We start from the raw sequence: 14,189 nt of genomic DNA on the forward strand, positions 1-14,189 counted from the left end.
AAGATGGCGGCTCCCGTGTCGCCCTTGGTTACTGCGCGTTGCCTGCTGCGGGCTTCGGCGCGGCGCGCCGCCCGCCTGCTACCGGCAAGGGTCGTCGCCCTCCAGAGAGGTCAGTCCCGCCGCGGGAGGGGGTTCGCTGGCCCCGAACCCTGTCCTGCCCTGCCCTGCATGCAGCTGGGTGAAGGGAGGGTGGGCGACAAGCTACTGGGGCACCGCGGGGCGGCCGCGTCCTTCGTCGTCGCCTCGCCGGTCTCCTCTCCGGCGGAGGGGGGGCCGGGCTGAGGGGAGCGGGGCCTGCCGGTGCGGGGAGGGCGGCAGCCGGCGGGACGCGCACCGGCTCGGCCGCGCTGGCGTGCCCCGGCCGTGTCCTCGCGTTCCCCCGCCTGGGCCGACTCACCCCCCGGAGGGGCCCCGCGTCCCCGGGCGGCGCGGCTGGGGGCTACCGGCGGGGGATCCGTGAAGGGGCCCCCGTGGCTTCCCGAGTTCGCGGTGCCGCACAGCGCTTCCGTGCGCTGCCTCCTTAAATGCGCGGCGTGGAGGCGAGCGCGGTAGCGTCTGCCAGAGCTCCTACTGTGCTTTAGGATGTCTGAAGGACTTTTTCCCCTTTAAGGATCCTCCGATGTATGCGACAGCTGAGCTCCATCTGGCAGCCTTGCTTTGAAAGGCCGTACAATACACAATTTTATGGGAAACTAGGTTTTGTTGACTTGAGGCAACTAGAAGCAGAGGTCTGGTCAGAGCTACTCGTCCTCTGTCAGTCTGACAGAAGTGTGGGGATTCAGTTGAGGTCAGGTGAGTCCCACAGGTCTGAGAGTCAGTCAGCAGATGTAGGAGGGTTGACAGATGTTCACATGCACGTTACACTGAGGTTGTACAATGCTTATACCTCCAACGGAAAATAGACAAGCGCTATAGTTGTGTATGTTTTATTTGATATTGGTCTAACACATTAAATCTATGTGGATTGCTTTTTATAACCAGCCTATTACCATTTTTAAAAAGTTGTCAGAGCAGATCCAATGGTGTTAGGAATAGTTCTTCAGCTTCCACGATAAAGGGATGGTAGTCCTTACGTATGTTATTTGAGGACATCTGCAGGGGTGGGCAGCCATTATCAAATAGGTTTATAATCTTGCTTTTATGATCACTGGTTTATAGTCTTTTCTTTGTTTTTGTGATTTGCTTTCCACACTTTTGTACCTTTTCCCTTAATTAAAAGACTTCACAAATAGTATTTGCGTAAAGTTGAAATTTCAGTGATAACCTTTTCTGTCTTTTTCTGTAGGTCAGATTGTTAAATGGGGTGTGTGTGGAAATAGTGCAAGTAATCTTATTTCAGAATAATGTCACAGGCATGTGTGCAGAAAAGCAGAATTTAGTTCCAACTCATATGTTTCTCTAGAAGCTTAAATACTGCTTCATATGCTGCCTGTAGTGGACTGTAAGAAGGCTAAATCAGGGTTCAGTGATTCATTAAGGACATGTAATGAGTTGAAGATGGGAGGACAGGCCAAGTTCTTGTTCTTGTGCTTTAGCTGTAAACTGTCTCTTCTGATTTGAACTCCTCATTTCAACAGGTGTGGGTTTTTTTTTTCCCCATTTGTTTTATGTAATATTGGCCTAACATTTTCAATTCGTGCCAATAACTTAGCTCTTTCACCCCCTCCCCTCCAGTACGGTTCGCTGGACTTTGCTTTTCTAAGCATTCTATTAAGTGTTGGAAAGTAAATAATTTTTTCAGATGGCCTCCTCTGCCATTCTTCTCATTAATCATTGTAAAATATTTTGAAAGAAGCAATTGTTTGGTGTTATTATAGGACTATAAGTGTATTTTCTGCTTTATAACCAACACATGATCTCTTTCCTGAGAAGCTTATATGCCAAGTCTTTGTTCTTCTGCAGGTTTATGCATGTGCTGAACTTATCCAAATCCTTGTACACCATGGGGCAATTTACCTGTTTGAGACTGATTCTGCAAAACTTGCACATATATTTGTTAAAAGATGAGAAAAGATAAAAACTGACTATTATCTGCAGGTACTAGCATGCAAAAAAATTATTTTCTGATCCTTTGCTACCTTCAATCCCATTCTCCTGCAGGAAAATAACCTTTGGAACTACAACTGTACTGTTGCCCTTCCCCATCACTGTTTTATCATATAAGAAGGAAAGATTTTGCAGCAGTTCTATTATCATCCTAATTATGAATTTAGTGAAGTTTCTGATACCACCATCTGCCTGTTGATAAAAGTGCCCTCTAACCTCACAGTCATTCTGTTGTGGCTTCATTGTGACCCAAACTAATATTCTGAACTTCCATCTTCGATTGTTGAAAATAGAAAGCAACTTTTTAAAATCATCCTATAACCTCCCCCCTCTGCCGCCCCCCCCCCCCCCCCCCCCCCAGCAAATTCCAATGTTTGTGAAAAGCTCTCAAGGCAGAGTCCTGTCTGCAGAGCAGTAATGAAACAGATGTGATTCCTGTATGTTGCCTTAACACTAGTTTAGCAGAAGCTTTCCAGCTTCTTGATTGTGACTGCAGCAAAGGTGGCAGTTGGTGATTTTGGGGTCGTTAACTTTGGTGCAGTTTTAACCTCCACGAGTTTGGTGTAGATGTAGGTCTTGAACAACTATTAGTTGGAAATACTTTTTATGTTTAAGACAAACAGTAATTAACCATTACAGCAAAGTGTCATAGGAAATGGTTAATTCTCTTATGTCTTCAGAACATATTTTCTTCAAAATATGCTGTAATCGAGCACAACTCTTGAGTGTAGTTTAAGGATAACTAGATAAATCTATCTTCCTTTATAATTTGAAAGGTCAGTATTGTCTTCTGGACTTAAATCTCCATGAATGAAAACTATTTCTAATCATTCCTATGAGGAAGTGGTTTACAGCATACATACAGCACAAGGATTAAAGGTGAGGTGGTTTTTTTCATAGTCAGTCTCCTGAATGCTTGTTTTGCCTTTGTTTCCAGAATTAATAATAGACATTTTCTCATGTACGGTATGTGAGTGACCCTCTAGTGAGGTGATTATTGTAATATGAAGAATGACTTACCTTTTGCAATAAAAGGAGTTCAGTTCCATTTGCTTGATCTTTGCTTCTTTAGCTGGATATTATCAATCTGTCATGGTTTTTCTTTTTCATACCATTAGAAGTCTACAATTCTGATTATGTGTTTAAAAGATGTTTAGTTAAAGGTCAGTAAGAGATCTTGCAGACTAAATCTGAATTAATCTGTGGAAGTCCAATACTTTTTCTCTCCCAGAAGTGAATAATCTTAAATTCACACACAATCTTTTTGCCTTACTTGAAAACTCACAGATTTATAAATTCAAAGACGTTAGTTTCTGCAGTCATGGAAAGATAGCAAAGGTGAAATTCATGTCAGGGAAGCCCAGGTTCTTTTCCTAGGCCCTGAAATATGGGGGAGACCAAGGACCTGCTAGGATTTTTGTCATGGTAATTGTCTTCTGACAGATTTTAGATGTCATTGAAAACCTTACATAGTGAAATCCAACTACTTAGGGAGAAAATAAGGATTATTAGGGTGAGTGGTGTTTATCTCAGTTACCCTTCCATGCTCTCAACCTCCTGGCTGTTGTCAAGATCACAACCCAGATTCCATTTCAGATTGTCTTCTTACATAAGCCTTGTGCGTGCCTCAGCTGTGACTGTTGCTTTCAAAAGCGGTGTCACTGAAACTCGCATGCCTTTTTCCTGTGTCATCTCAGACATCAGTTCTAAGTGGCAGTAGGAAAACTTGATAAAATACTGGTTAGTTTTTCAATTTACTGGTCTTTTCCAGAGCAGAAGGTCCCTGGAGTTAACACTTTTTATATTTTTATGTAGGCACTTATTTTTGCAGTGGTAAATTAATGCCAGTTTACTGAAGGTGTCTTAAGTTCCCCACTTTAAAAGAAATTTTCATAATTTCAGATTGACATTTTCATCGGCCATTTATACATTAAGGTTTTTTTGGCTTTGATGAGGTTTTCCCTTTGGATTTCTCCAAGGCGGGACTTTTTTTTGTGTATCACTACATCTTCACTGCAGCTTGGTCTGTGATCCTTGGATAGGCAAGCTGAAAGGCAAATGCAAGCAGCTAATTTTATGTCCTGAAATAAAGTGAGATTGCACTTAAATATGTATGTTTTAGGAACAAGATTTAGTAAAAAGTTGCAACCTGGTGGCAACTCTTAAAGAAGCGCAGAATGTCAGACTAGATGTGGTAACATCCAACACTGACCTGCATGCTAGAGGCCGAAAAGATAGGTTATGGATAAATTCATGTCTGTAGTTTTATACTGTTTAGTGTAAAACTATGTGAATAATGAATTGAGACTGCACTTTATGTAGTGTTCCAAATGTAACTATAGAAGAGATTGAAGGTGCTTTTTCTGTGTGTGACAAAGATTTCAGAAGGGAGCTAATAAAAATTGAATAACAGTTTATGTAATACAAATATTAGATAATGAAACAGGAAGAGATAAATTAAAACCCATCCTTTGCATTATGGAGGTGAAGGCTCTAGGACTGCGATTAATGCGCTGAATCATAGGTGTTTACTACTCTTACATCAAGGAAACTACTGTTAAATTATGGAAGATAGTTGCCTGGTATTCCTCTGCTATGTATTAAAATTTCTGAAGTTTAATTTTCCTCATCAGCTTGGGAATAGATTACTATGGAAGCATAGTTGTGTGGATGATTATGTGAATGATTTTTCAATCTACCCCACAAAACATGGGTTGGAATGGAAGACTCCAATTTTTTCTGCCTCTTAGGACAGTTTATCACTTGAATACCTGTCTTCTGTTGACTTACCTCCAAAACCCCCTACATACTTTTTAAGAGCATATGCCATTGTTTTGCAAGTAAAAGTTTTGAGTTTATCACTTAGCAGTTACTGAGTGTCTCCTGGTAGTGTATTATAGTGTACTCCCATCGTACTTAAATCCCAGTGTTCAATATTATTTTAGGAGAACAGTAAGGAATTTGTCCCATGACACCCTCTGTCATCACTTGTGCATAATCTCCATCTCTGCCATGTGTTAATGATGTATTTTCTTCCACTCCCATGTGTAGGTACATGTAATCTGAGAAAAAAAACATGCTTCTGAGCAGTCCTACTGGTGTGCTTTGTCCATGGCCAGGAAGGTCATGAGCTACAAACCCTTTCTTATTCCTAAATCACCTTTTATTTTCTCCAGTCTTGGCGTAAGCAGTAGAAACTGGTGGCTTTGTAGGTATAAGGGCCGCTGGCTGTCCCTCACATTGGAGGTCTTGGAGCCATCAAGCTCTGCGTGTTGGGAAGGCACAGATAGTTTTGAGTTACAGATCACAGGACTGAGGTTGACTTTATGTGTAAGTGAAATGGTTGAAAACAAGATTAAAGTTTACAATTTTTAGATTATTAATTGATTTCACTGCCTTAATTGCAGTTATTAAGGTAACTGTATAAATATGGTTTAATTCCTTTTCTGAGAACCCTGTGTGTATCTGGAGATAGCTATGTGCTTTTCTTTATTCTTCTCTAAAGGTTTTACTCAAATTTTTGCAATAACAGACTTTGAACTCGACTCTCTTTATATGATCTCTTTAGGGATGAGCTAATTACTTTTAATTCATAGCAGTAACTCAGTTCCTTCAGGGCAGGAGAATTTGGTGTAATTATTGGCTGCAAATGTAAATGGTGGCTGCCTTGCTTTGGGAAACTAAGGTGTTACTTGCAGTAAATAAACATAATTTGATCTAATTGTTCAGTCTTATCCTCTTTTATAACTATATTCATTTTATGCTTCTTATAAGAATTTAAAACTTTTCATGTGCCTATTACAACTTCTCTGTGGGCTGGGACCCATGGTTTGACAAACAGTCCTTTAAATCATCTTCCATTCTGCAATTTAGTTCATACTTGTCATGAAATGGGATGTAAAAATTGAAAAGTTTGTTCCAGGGCAGACTGTACCAATATTGAATAGAATGGGATTTTTAAATCTGTGCTTATATTGCCCCTCATATATATACATTGGAGTACTTGTGGCTTTTTATTTAATTTTATTTTTCCTCTGATAGTGTTATGATGATATCTCGCTGTCAGTTTGTGATCCGTTGTAGTCCCCAGATCCTTTTCTGTAGAGCTACTCTTTAGCTGGTCATTCTCCTTCTTCAGTTATTTATTTCCCCTAAGCACCATACTTTGTCCCTGTTGAATTGCTTCCTATTTGTATTAGAGTCTTTGTCCAGTTTATCAGAATTGCTTTGCCTCCCAGCGTGTGTGCAGCCCCCTCCTGACTTCTCCTTACCTGTGTTCCCAGTCCAGGTACTTCAATTCATCATATGCAGGTCGTGAATGGAAATTCTGGATTGCACCAAGCTGACATTCTGAGCCTGCTCTGAAACTCTACTGCAAATATACACCTAGTTTAACTGTAGTAATTATTCATTACATATGTTTTTTCTAGCTGTTTTTATACCTTCTCAAAAGTAATTTCATTTGCAATTTACTTTCCTGCTTTATATATGAGGATGCTATGTGACTCAATGACAAAACAATTACTGCAATGAAGGTATTTTTCCTCTGCCCGCCAAGCATGTTACCTGATCAGAGAGGTAGACTTGTTGATTTCATCCTGTTCCTGGGGAGCTGGTTGGTGTTGCCTTTTATTTCTTATGTTGTTATCTTGTTAGGTGCTTTATTAAACAAGCAAACAAACAAACAAAACCCAAACCCCACCTTGTACTAGTTCCAGTATTTTTGAGTGTTTTGAAGTTGTGTTGACTGACCATGAACTTCTTTCTGAAGACAAATTATTTCATTTTCCTCGTGTTTTGGAACCTCACCTGCTTTCAATGAGGCCTCAAAGAAAGCTGTTAAGAGGCCATAGTCTTGCTTAGGAAACTTACCTAAAGCATTTAGGGATGGAATTACTTAGATCTCACCATGTTAAAAATATCTAACTATGTAGCCTATGATATGCATTTTTCCCACTCAGATCCGTTTCTTTTACTATTGCTACAAAATGTGTTAGCCATATTTCCATATTTCAGATTTCTGATCTTACCAAGTTAGCAAGCCTTCTTTGTAATCTGTATGTTCTTTCCTTTCTGAGCTATATCTCATTTTATGCCTGGCAATTCTGACTTTTTTTTTTTTAATAATTAAACAGAATTCCTGCTTGGGCATAGCTTTATCTCTTCTAGGCAGAAGATAACACCAGCAGACCAGTCTGTGGCATCACAAGGTCTCACAGCTATTGCCTTGCTTACTGTGGTCTTTGCCTCTTTAAACTTGCTTACAAAACTCCTATTTTGGTCTCCTGTTATCTGGCTTTTAAATTCTTTCTGTCTAGTTCAGCCCAACTCTCTCCAAAGGATTAACCTATTCAGAAAAATGCACTTTGATTGAATTTTTAAATGGTTTTGAGCCAATTTGCGGGGAAAAAAAAAAAAAAGTAAGTCAAAACTCCTTTGCAACAGCTCATCCAAATCTTACCAATTCTCCAACTGGGCTTTTTAGTGTGTGTGTTTGTTAATAATAAAATTGAAAGTCAAAACATACTACTAAAGGTGTTTACTACTAAAGTTAGAAGTTGATTTAATGAAAAACGACAGGGTAACATACTCTAGTGGTTGTATAAGTAAGTAATGTATATATGTATTTGTGTAAACTATTAAGAAAGTGTGGTGTTCAGGAACATAAGAGGATGCTTTTCAAAACTTCTCTGTTAATAATCTTCTTTTTGTTTTACAGCATACACAGCTCAGGCAGATGAGAAGACAGTCCCTGGTACTCCTACAGATGCTAATGCCAAAGCCTTATTGGTTTGCAATGGACCTTTAGAACATTATGACTTTCTGATTAAGCAAGAAGAACTGAGGAATGATGATCAACAAAGAAGAGTTGTGCAGCACCTGCAGAAGTTGCATGAGCGCCTTAGAGGCTACAGCATCAGTTCAAAAAATCTTCTCTCAAAGGTGAGGTTTATAATGATAAAAATATTTCTTTGCATTTATATTTGCTTGTAAGAATGTGCTTGAAAATATATAAATTTTTATCATTAACATGACTCTTATTTTTGCAGCTGGGTATTTGCAGATTATTATTTGTGTTTGGAGTTCTGTTCGTTCTTTTTTGGTTTGTAAAATTCCAGGGATACTCTAGAAGCAACCAAATAAAATATTATTGAAATAATTCTGTAAGAAAATCTGATCTGATTTTGGCTGTGTCCACTGTCTGATTTCCCAAAATGTCATTTGGTTATAAGAGAGGGGCCTAGATCAGATTTTAACTCTCAAGCACTGATATAACACGTGTGTTTGGGTTACACATACTGAACATCGGTGTTTTGTGTTCTAACAGATCTTCCATGAGTATAAGTGAAATTAGTCATCAGAGTCTATGTAATCCAAGCTAAAAATTCAGCTTTGCAAAACATAATATTGATCAGACATGACTTTTTTTTAAAAAAGTCCATTCTTTCCAGTGTTGTTAGTCTCCAGCTGAGGTAAGGAAAGAGGGCAGAGGTGTGATCTGCACCCCAGTCCTGTTTTGAGGGGCATTACAGCTCCTTTTCAAAGTATTAACAAAAATTCAGACATACTTGTGTTGCACAGTGCCTTAGCAACCATAGCACCTTAGTATTAGTAATGCTAAGAGCCTGCTGTTGCAGCTCTGTCACTTTTCCCTGAAGCTGTTGAAGCAGTGTTTTCCAGAGCCTCTGTGGCAGTATTTTTCATGTCTTGTTCTCATGCCCTTATTTTCAGATTGTTGATCTTGTGGCCTTGCACCTGCAAATCTTGATAGCTTGTTATGGCAGATTCTCATGGGAAGCAACTGGAACTGGTGTGAGACTCCCCCCTCAGCTTTCCTTCCCTCTTGTTTTGAAGATTTGAGTTTATATCCCAGAAAACCAAACATAGTGCCCAGCAAAGTATACAAGACCTTTAATTACTTGGTAAATATTAGGCAATCATATCTGCACAGGAACTGAACAACCAGTGAATATGCTTCATTTCCACCTGATTAACATACTCCAGGCAGCTTAAATAGTCATAAACATGGTGAGGGGAAACAACAAAAAGATGGCATTTGAGTCTGATAAAAGTATAGTGCTGGGAAAAAAGCACGGCAAAATATTAATTGCTGCCATCATCTTCACTATTCCTGCCTGCACTGGAGAGATAGCTCCCTACTCCTAAGAGGAGGATTTTTGAAAGCTGTCACCACTCTTTCCAGCCAGCCACTGAGTGTTTTTCTTTTTCTTTCTTTTTCTTTTGCACTACTTCTGGTTTTGTGGGTTTTTTTTGTGTGTTTTTTTTTGTCAGAAGGAACTTTCTCATTTACAGTCAAGGTATGCCATTAGCTGCAGACCTTGCTAATAAATCTCCATGTCAGCCTTTCTAACTCTACTGAGCTTGTTACCTAACCATATACTCCCCATTACAACCCCAGATTCTCCTATTACCTGGCTCAAATTTTGATTGTGTGACAAGCTTAAGTGATCTAGCATGAGATCAGGGGAGCCAAAGCCTACGGGGCTCAAATGCCTCTAAATGACATGCTGTCCTCTGCTGAAGGCACCAAATGACGTTACCACTCTAAGGCTCTTGAGATGTATATTAGCTTAAAGGCATGAAGAAAGTAGAGAAGAGAATGTTGGTATGGGAACTAGTATAACACCTGTAAATAGCTTGTGTTATACCTATAAATGTGCCTGTTTGAAATAGGCAAGTGTAGCTGGGTGCAGAGCATTAGGAACACATGCTTGCCTATCAGACTGCCACCAACATCCCTTGAATGTTTTAAATTCATATATATAGCTGGAGATCATGTATTTGCTAATCATATGCTTGACTGGAAATGCCATAAATGTCTTCTTGCCTCCTCATGAAAGGAAGCAGGCTAAACACCTAGGAAGGAGTTCTTTTTTTATTGACATGCAGTGTGAAGAAACCTGAACGTGAAGTAATTCCATGGAACAGAAGTCAGGCACTCCGGAGGGAAAAACATGAGAGTGGTAAAGTACAGGAAGCAAGATGCTAAGGCAAGACTGCTCCTAGAGGGCAATGAGAGTGTCTTTGGAAGTTCTGTTCTAGAAGCAGTTGATCTGATCATCCTTATGGGTTCCTTCCAACTTGAGATATTCTGTAACCCGGCTTTAAAAACAGGGTTTGGCCACACGATCCCCTGAAGTCCCTGCCAACCTAAAGCATTCAATGATTCTAGCTCTGATTGTGGGAATTGGAGCCAAACAATGGTTTGGGGTATATTTTTGCCTGCTCTGGCTGGTGGGTCAGATCATCATATTACTTACCTTTTTACTTTCAGGTTTTCTTTAATTAAAATGTTTAAAACCACAAAACCAGTGTAAAAAAAAATATATATAGCTATAGTCTGAAAACTGTATGTTTATGGTAATTTAAAACACTTATTTTTATTGTATGTGGGTGTGTGCCTGTGGATCCATGTTGGCTTGATGCCTTTGTAGGCTAACTCTTGAGTCTAAACCAGCCTCCTGATTCAATTTGGGCAAGTACCAAATAAAAAAAATAGAAATTTCCTCTTTCAATAATGATTGTTTCTTATCTTTGGTCCCCAAAGCAATATGGCAGTGTGCCTGAATGAGAACTGGTTTTGTGTAAGTGTAAGGAAATCAAGCTGGAATCAGCTTGCCAAACTACCTCTGTAAGGGTAGTCTTGCAAGCCAGAGTTTTGTAACTTGAGGATGGTGGATATGAAAAGTTTGGGGTTTTGTTTTTTTCATCAGTCTGGGTTTCTTTTTAAGCTTTGGTGTTGGGCTCGTAATCTTTTAAATTACTTACCTCAAAGTTGTCTTGAAATAGAGACTGTAAAAGAGAAGGCCACTCAAAAGGAAGCCAGTTATCTGGCTTGCCCCTGCATTATCTTTCAGACATACTGCTAGACTTTTATTCATTTTCATTCTTTAGAAAGAATGTTATGATGAAGGTGTTCATCTTACTGTCAAACCTGAGGATCAGTAGGCTAAAGCATTTTGATCTTTTCTGGTAAGCGGTTTTGGATATTCAGTTCTAAAAGTGCTGCCGTTGAGAATAGTTTTGAGAGCTGACTTGTGTTAACTGGAGTGCCCTGAGTCGTCATAGTTGTTAGAGCAGGTGTTTTGTAATGGCTTTGTAGATAGAGCATTATGTCGATTTGCTATTTACTGTTTCTTTGATTGTGAAGCATGAATAGGGAATAAAGTCTCTACTGCAGAGAACATATCCCAATCTTATTCTATTTAGGAAATTGTGATGCTACTTTGTCCCTGTATAACGGAGCTAATTGCGGTAAAGCCACTGACTGACTCTTCCTTAAAAGAAAAAGTCAAATGCCATTTTTTAGGTTGAGTTTGTGGTTTTCACTAGTTCCTGTAAAGCAATACTCTTTTTCATTTAACATCGCTTTAATTCCATGCTTTAATTTTAATCCAGCTTTTAAAAACTGCTGCATGGCTCACCGATACTAATGCCACAGTCAGTGACAAGCAGCTGTAGAACTACTTGCTATTGCGATGTGTTGTTGCAGTTTAAGGTTCTTCTTCTAAAACTTGATATCTCTGTGGAAGTCTTAAGATTGATAACCAGGTTGAACACTATAGTGCTGTGCCATACATCAAAACCCCAGAAAAGGGAGAGAACAGTGAGTTTTGTGTAAATCTGTTAAAAGCCTGCTAGTTAGTGTAATTAAGTCAAATCATGATTCAAGATGGAAAAGATGTCACAGCAACTTTGTTGCTCTTCAGCTGTCTTTGAGGAAGTTATTTGCCAGTTCAAACAGACCTCCTTTTGAGATAAAATGAAGCCAAATAAAGTATGGTTTGAATTCTAGTGCAGGCCAGATTTTGCTTTGGCAAAGTTGTAATCAACCTCCTTAATGAAGGTTTTTCCCCAGAATAAGAGTCACATCTGTGAATAGGTAGTTCGTAAAATCGTAGTCATCAAGCCCTGTACCAGCTGTAGACAGTGTCACCATATGCTTGTCATGTCTGCATCTGTCAAGGAGTTTTCTAAATAAGCAAAATACATGTTTTTCTATGATGGACTTTCAGGGTAGGGATGCTGTTGCAAGCTTGTCTCAGTTTTGAAGAGTAGAACTGTCTCTTAGTGCCAAGAAGAGGTGGTGAGTACTGCTCTCTGGAATTGGCCTGGGTTTAATAGGATTTGTGTAGGCTTATGAGCAGCAGTAGTTCACGTAACTAGTAGAAGGTGTCTCCAGGAAGTACTACTGCTGTAGGGTGCAGGTAAAGCCTGTATTCATGGATAGCTCATTGGCACTCTCCTCCCATGAAGGCCTGGTACTTTGTAACGTGGAATATGCTAGGAAGTGAAAGATAAACCTTATGCTATAGGTGTTAATCGTTTATCATAAAAACAACTTAGCATCAGTTTTGTTTTAATATTTTCTATTTAAAGAGTTTTAATAGATATAAGTGAAACAAATGGATGTATTTTAAATTAATTAAGGACTTTTGGAAATTAGTTAAGCACTTTAATTTTTTCACATAGTAGTTTGTAGATTGATTTTTTGCTTTTTCAGGAGGTTTCTAGCAACTTGACTAACCTACTTTTTAGTATGAAATTTACTGCATTGAAAAGAATCTACTGGTAGGTTTTAAAAATAAAAAATAGTGGTACTCGGCATTTCAAGCATGCTCATTTTTCCTGGCTCTGTCATTGAAGAGAATGTGGTTGAGAGGTTGCAGTGAAGAATAGGGAAAAAAGAGAGAGAGAGAGAGAGAGAGAGAGAAGTCTTTCTCTGTCAGCCTCTTCTGTAGTCTGATATTCCTTATTTTATTGCCTGATTTCTTCTGTGATAGAATTTCAGAAGCCTTTTTTAAAATAAGTTATTCCAGAAATAGAAACTTCTTGCACTTCTGAACCATTACAAGAATGGTTTGCTTTGGTTTTAGTTTTGTTCTTCATTTGTCACTTTTTATCTAAATAGTTTTATTGACTAAAAATATGGTGAAAGTAAGATTAGGGAACAAATATTTATATCAGATAAAATAGAAGCATTTTGGTGTTTATTCAAGAGACTTGCATTACCTCACAGGCCAAAGCTTTTTGAAATCAGTAGTCGGTGGGGAGGGGGTACATGACATTAGCCATTTCCTTTCTGATAATAAAACTCTGGGTTTTTTACGATATAGGTTTTCTGCGGCATCAGCATAGAATGAATTTGAGGGGGAAAAAAACAGTCTTGTTGAAAACCAAGTAGGCTTCTGTTTTTCAAAATTATTGCTCAAATTTGAACAATGACTTTGATCTTCAACTTGGTGAAAGCATGGCCTTGTATGCTGAGATATTTTGAGATCCTCTGAATTGAAGTTCAAGGCCATAAGGGTTTGCATAGACGTTTGAGATCTCTAGCTTTTCAAAATAATACCGATTGGGACATCTTAAGAGTTGTTGAGTTGCTGTACTAATGACTTGAAATAAGCTCAATTATAAGTGAGGTCATGTTTTGAAAAGAGGTATGAACAATAGTAAACACCATTCAAGGCCTTGAAAATGTCTACAGCTACAACAACAACCAAAAAGGACGCCTGTAAGTGTAGGAGAAAGAGGCAGTTTTGTTAGTGTCAAAAAAAAAAAAAAAAAAAAATCTGCTGTTGGAGACTTGTCTCTTGAATTTTGCATATTTTAATTAACTACCTTAGTACTGTCATGCATCTTTACTTAAAAGTTTTTCAAATCAGAGTGTAAATATTCCCAGAAAATGAGTGGCTTGCTTCTGGTGTCTGAGGTGGGGAGCATGGGAGAAGGTGGGAGGACATCACACATTATTAAAGTTATTTAGTAAAGAATAGAAAGTTGTCAGAATGAGGGAGATGTTTTGACCAATATAATTCCTTAGATGAGGTAGGATGTTGATTGATGAAAAGTGAAGTTTAAACAAGAAAGAAAAATGGGATGTGGTAGAATCAGAGCAAGCCAAGCAGTTTTGAAACAGAAATGTGTAAAACATTTTTAGTAGAGGAGACAAGTCAGTTAATCTGGGGGCGCTAATGTGTGTGTCCTCTTGTGGAATTGTAAATATTTCAGCGGATGAATGATTTTCAAAGGAAGGTCTAAGTCAAGTGATCTATAAAAGAAAGGAAGGCTCCTGCTATGTCATGTCCTGATGATGATGAAACTTGGTGAAGCACTTAAGT

General features: G+C 38.9%; 1 protein-coding gene across 1 annotated transcript in view; it reads left to right on the plus strand.

Moving 5' to 3' along the window:
- AFG1L (AFG1 like ATPase) overlaps positions 1 to 14,189 on the plus strand; it is a 71,184-nt gene continuing 56,995 nt past the window's right edge. The window contains exons 1-2 of the mRNA XM_074896131.1: positions 1 to 109; positions 7,766 to 7,989. Of these exons, the coding sequence (XP_074752232.1) occupies positions 4 to 109; positions 7,766 to 7,989 (330 nt within the window). The 5' untranslated portion in view covers positions 1 to 3. The remainder of the gene's footprint in view (positions 110 to 7,765; positions 7,990 to 14,189) is intronic.

This window comes from Athene noctua, chromosome 1, assembly GCF_965140245.1.
Source record: "Athene noctua chromosome 1, bAthNoc1.hap1.1, whole genome shotgun sequence".
NCBI lineage: Eukaryota > Metazoa > Chordata > Aves > Strigiformes > Strigidae > Athene > Athene noctua.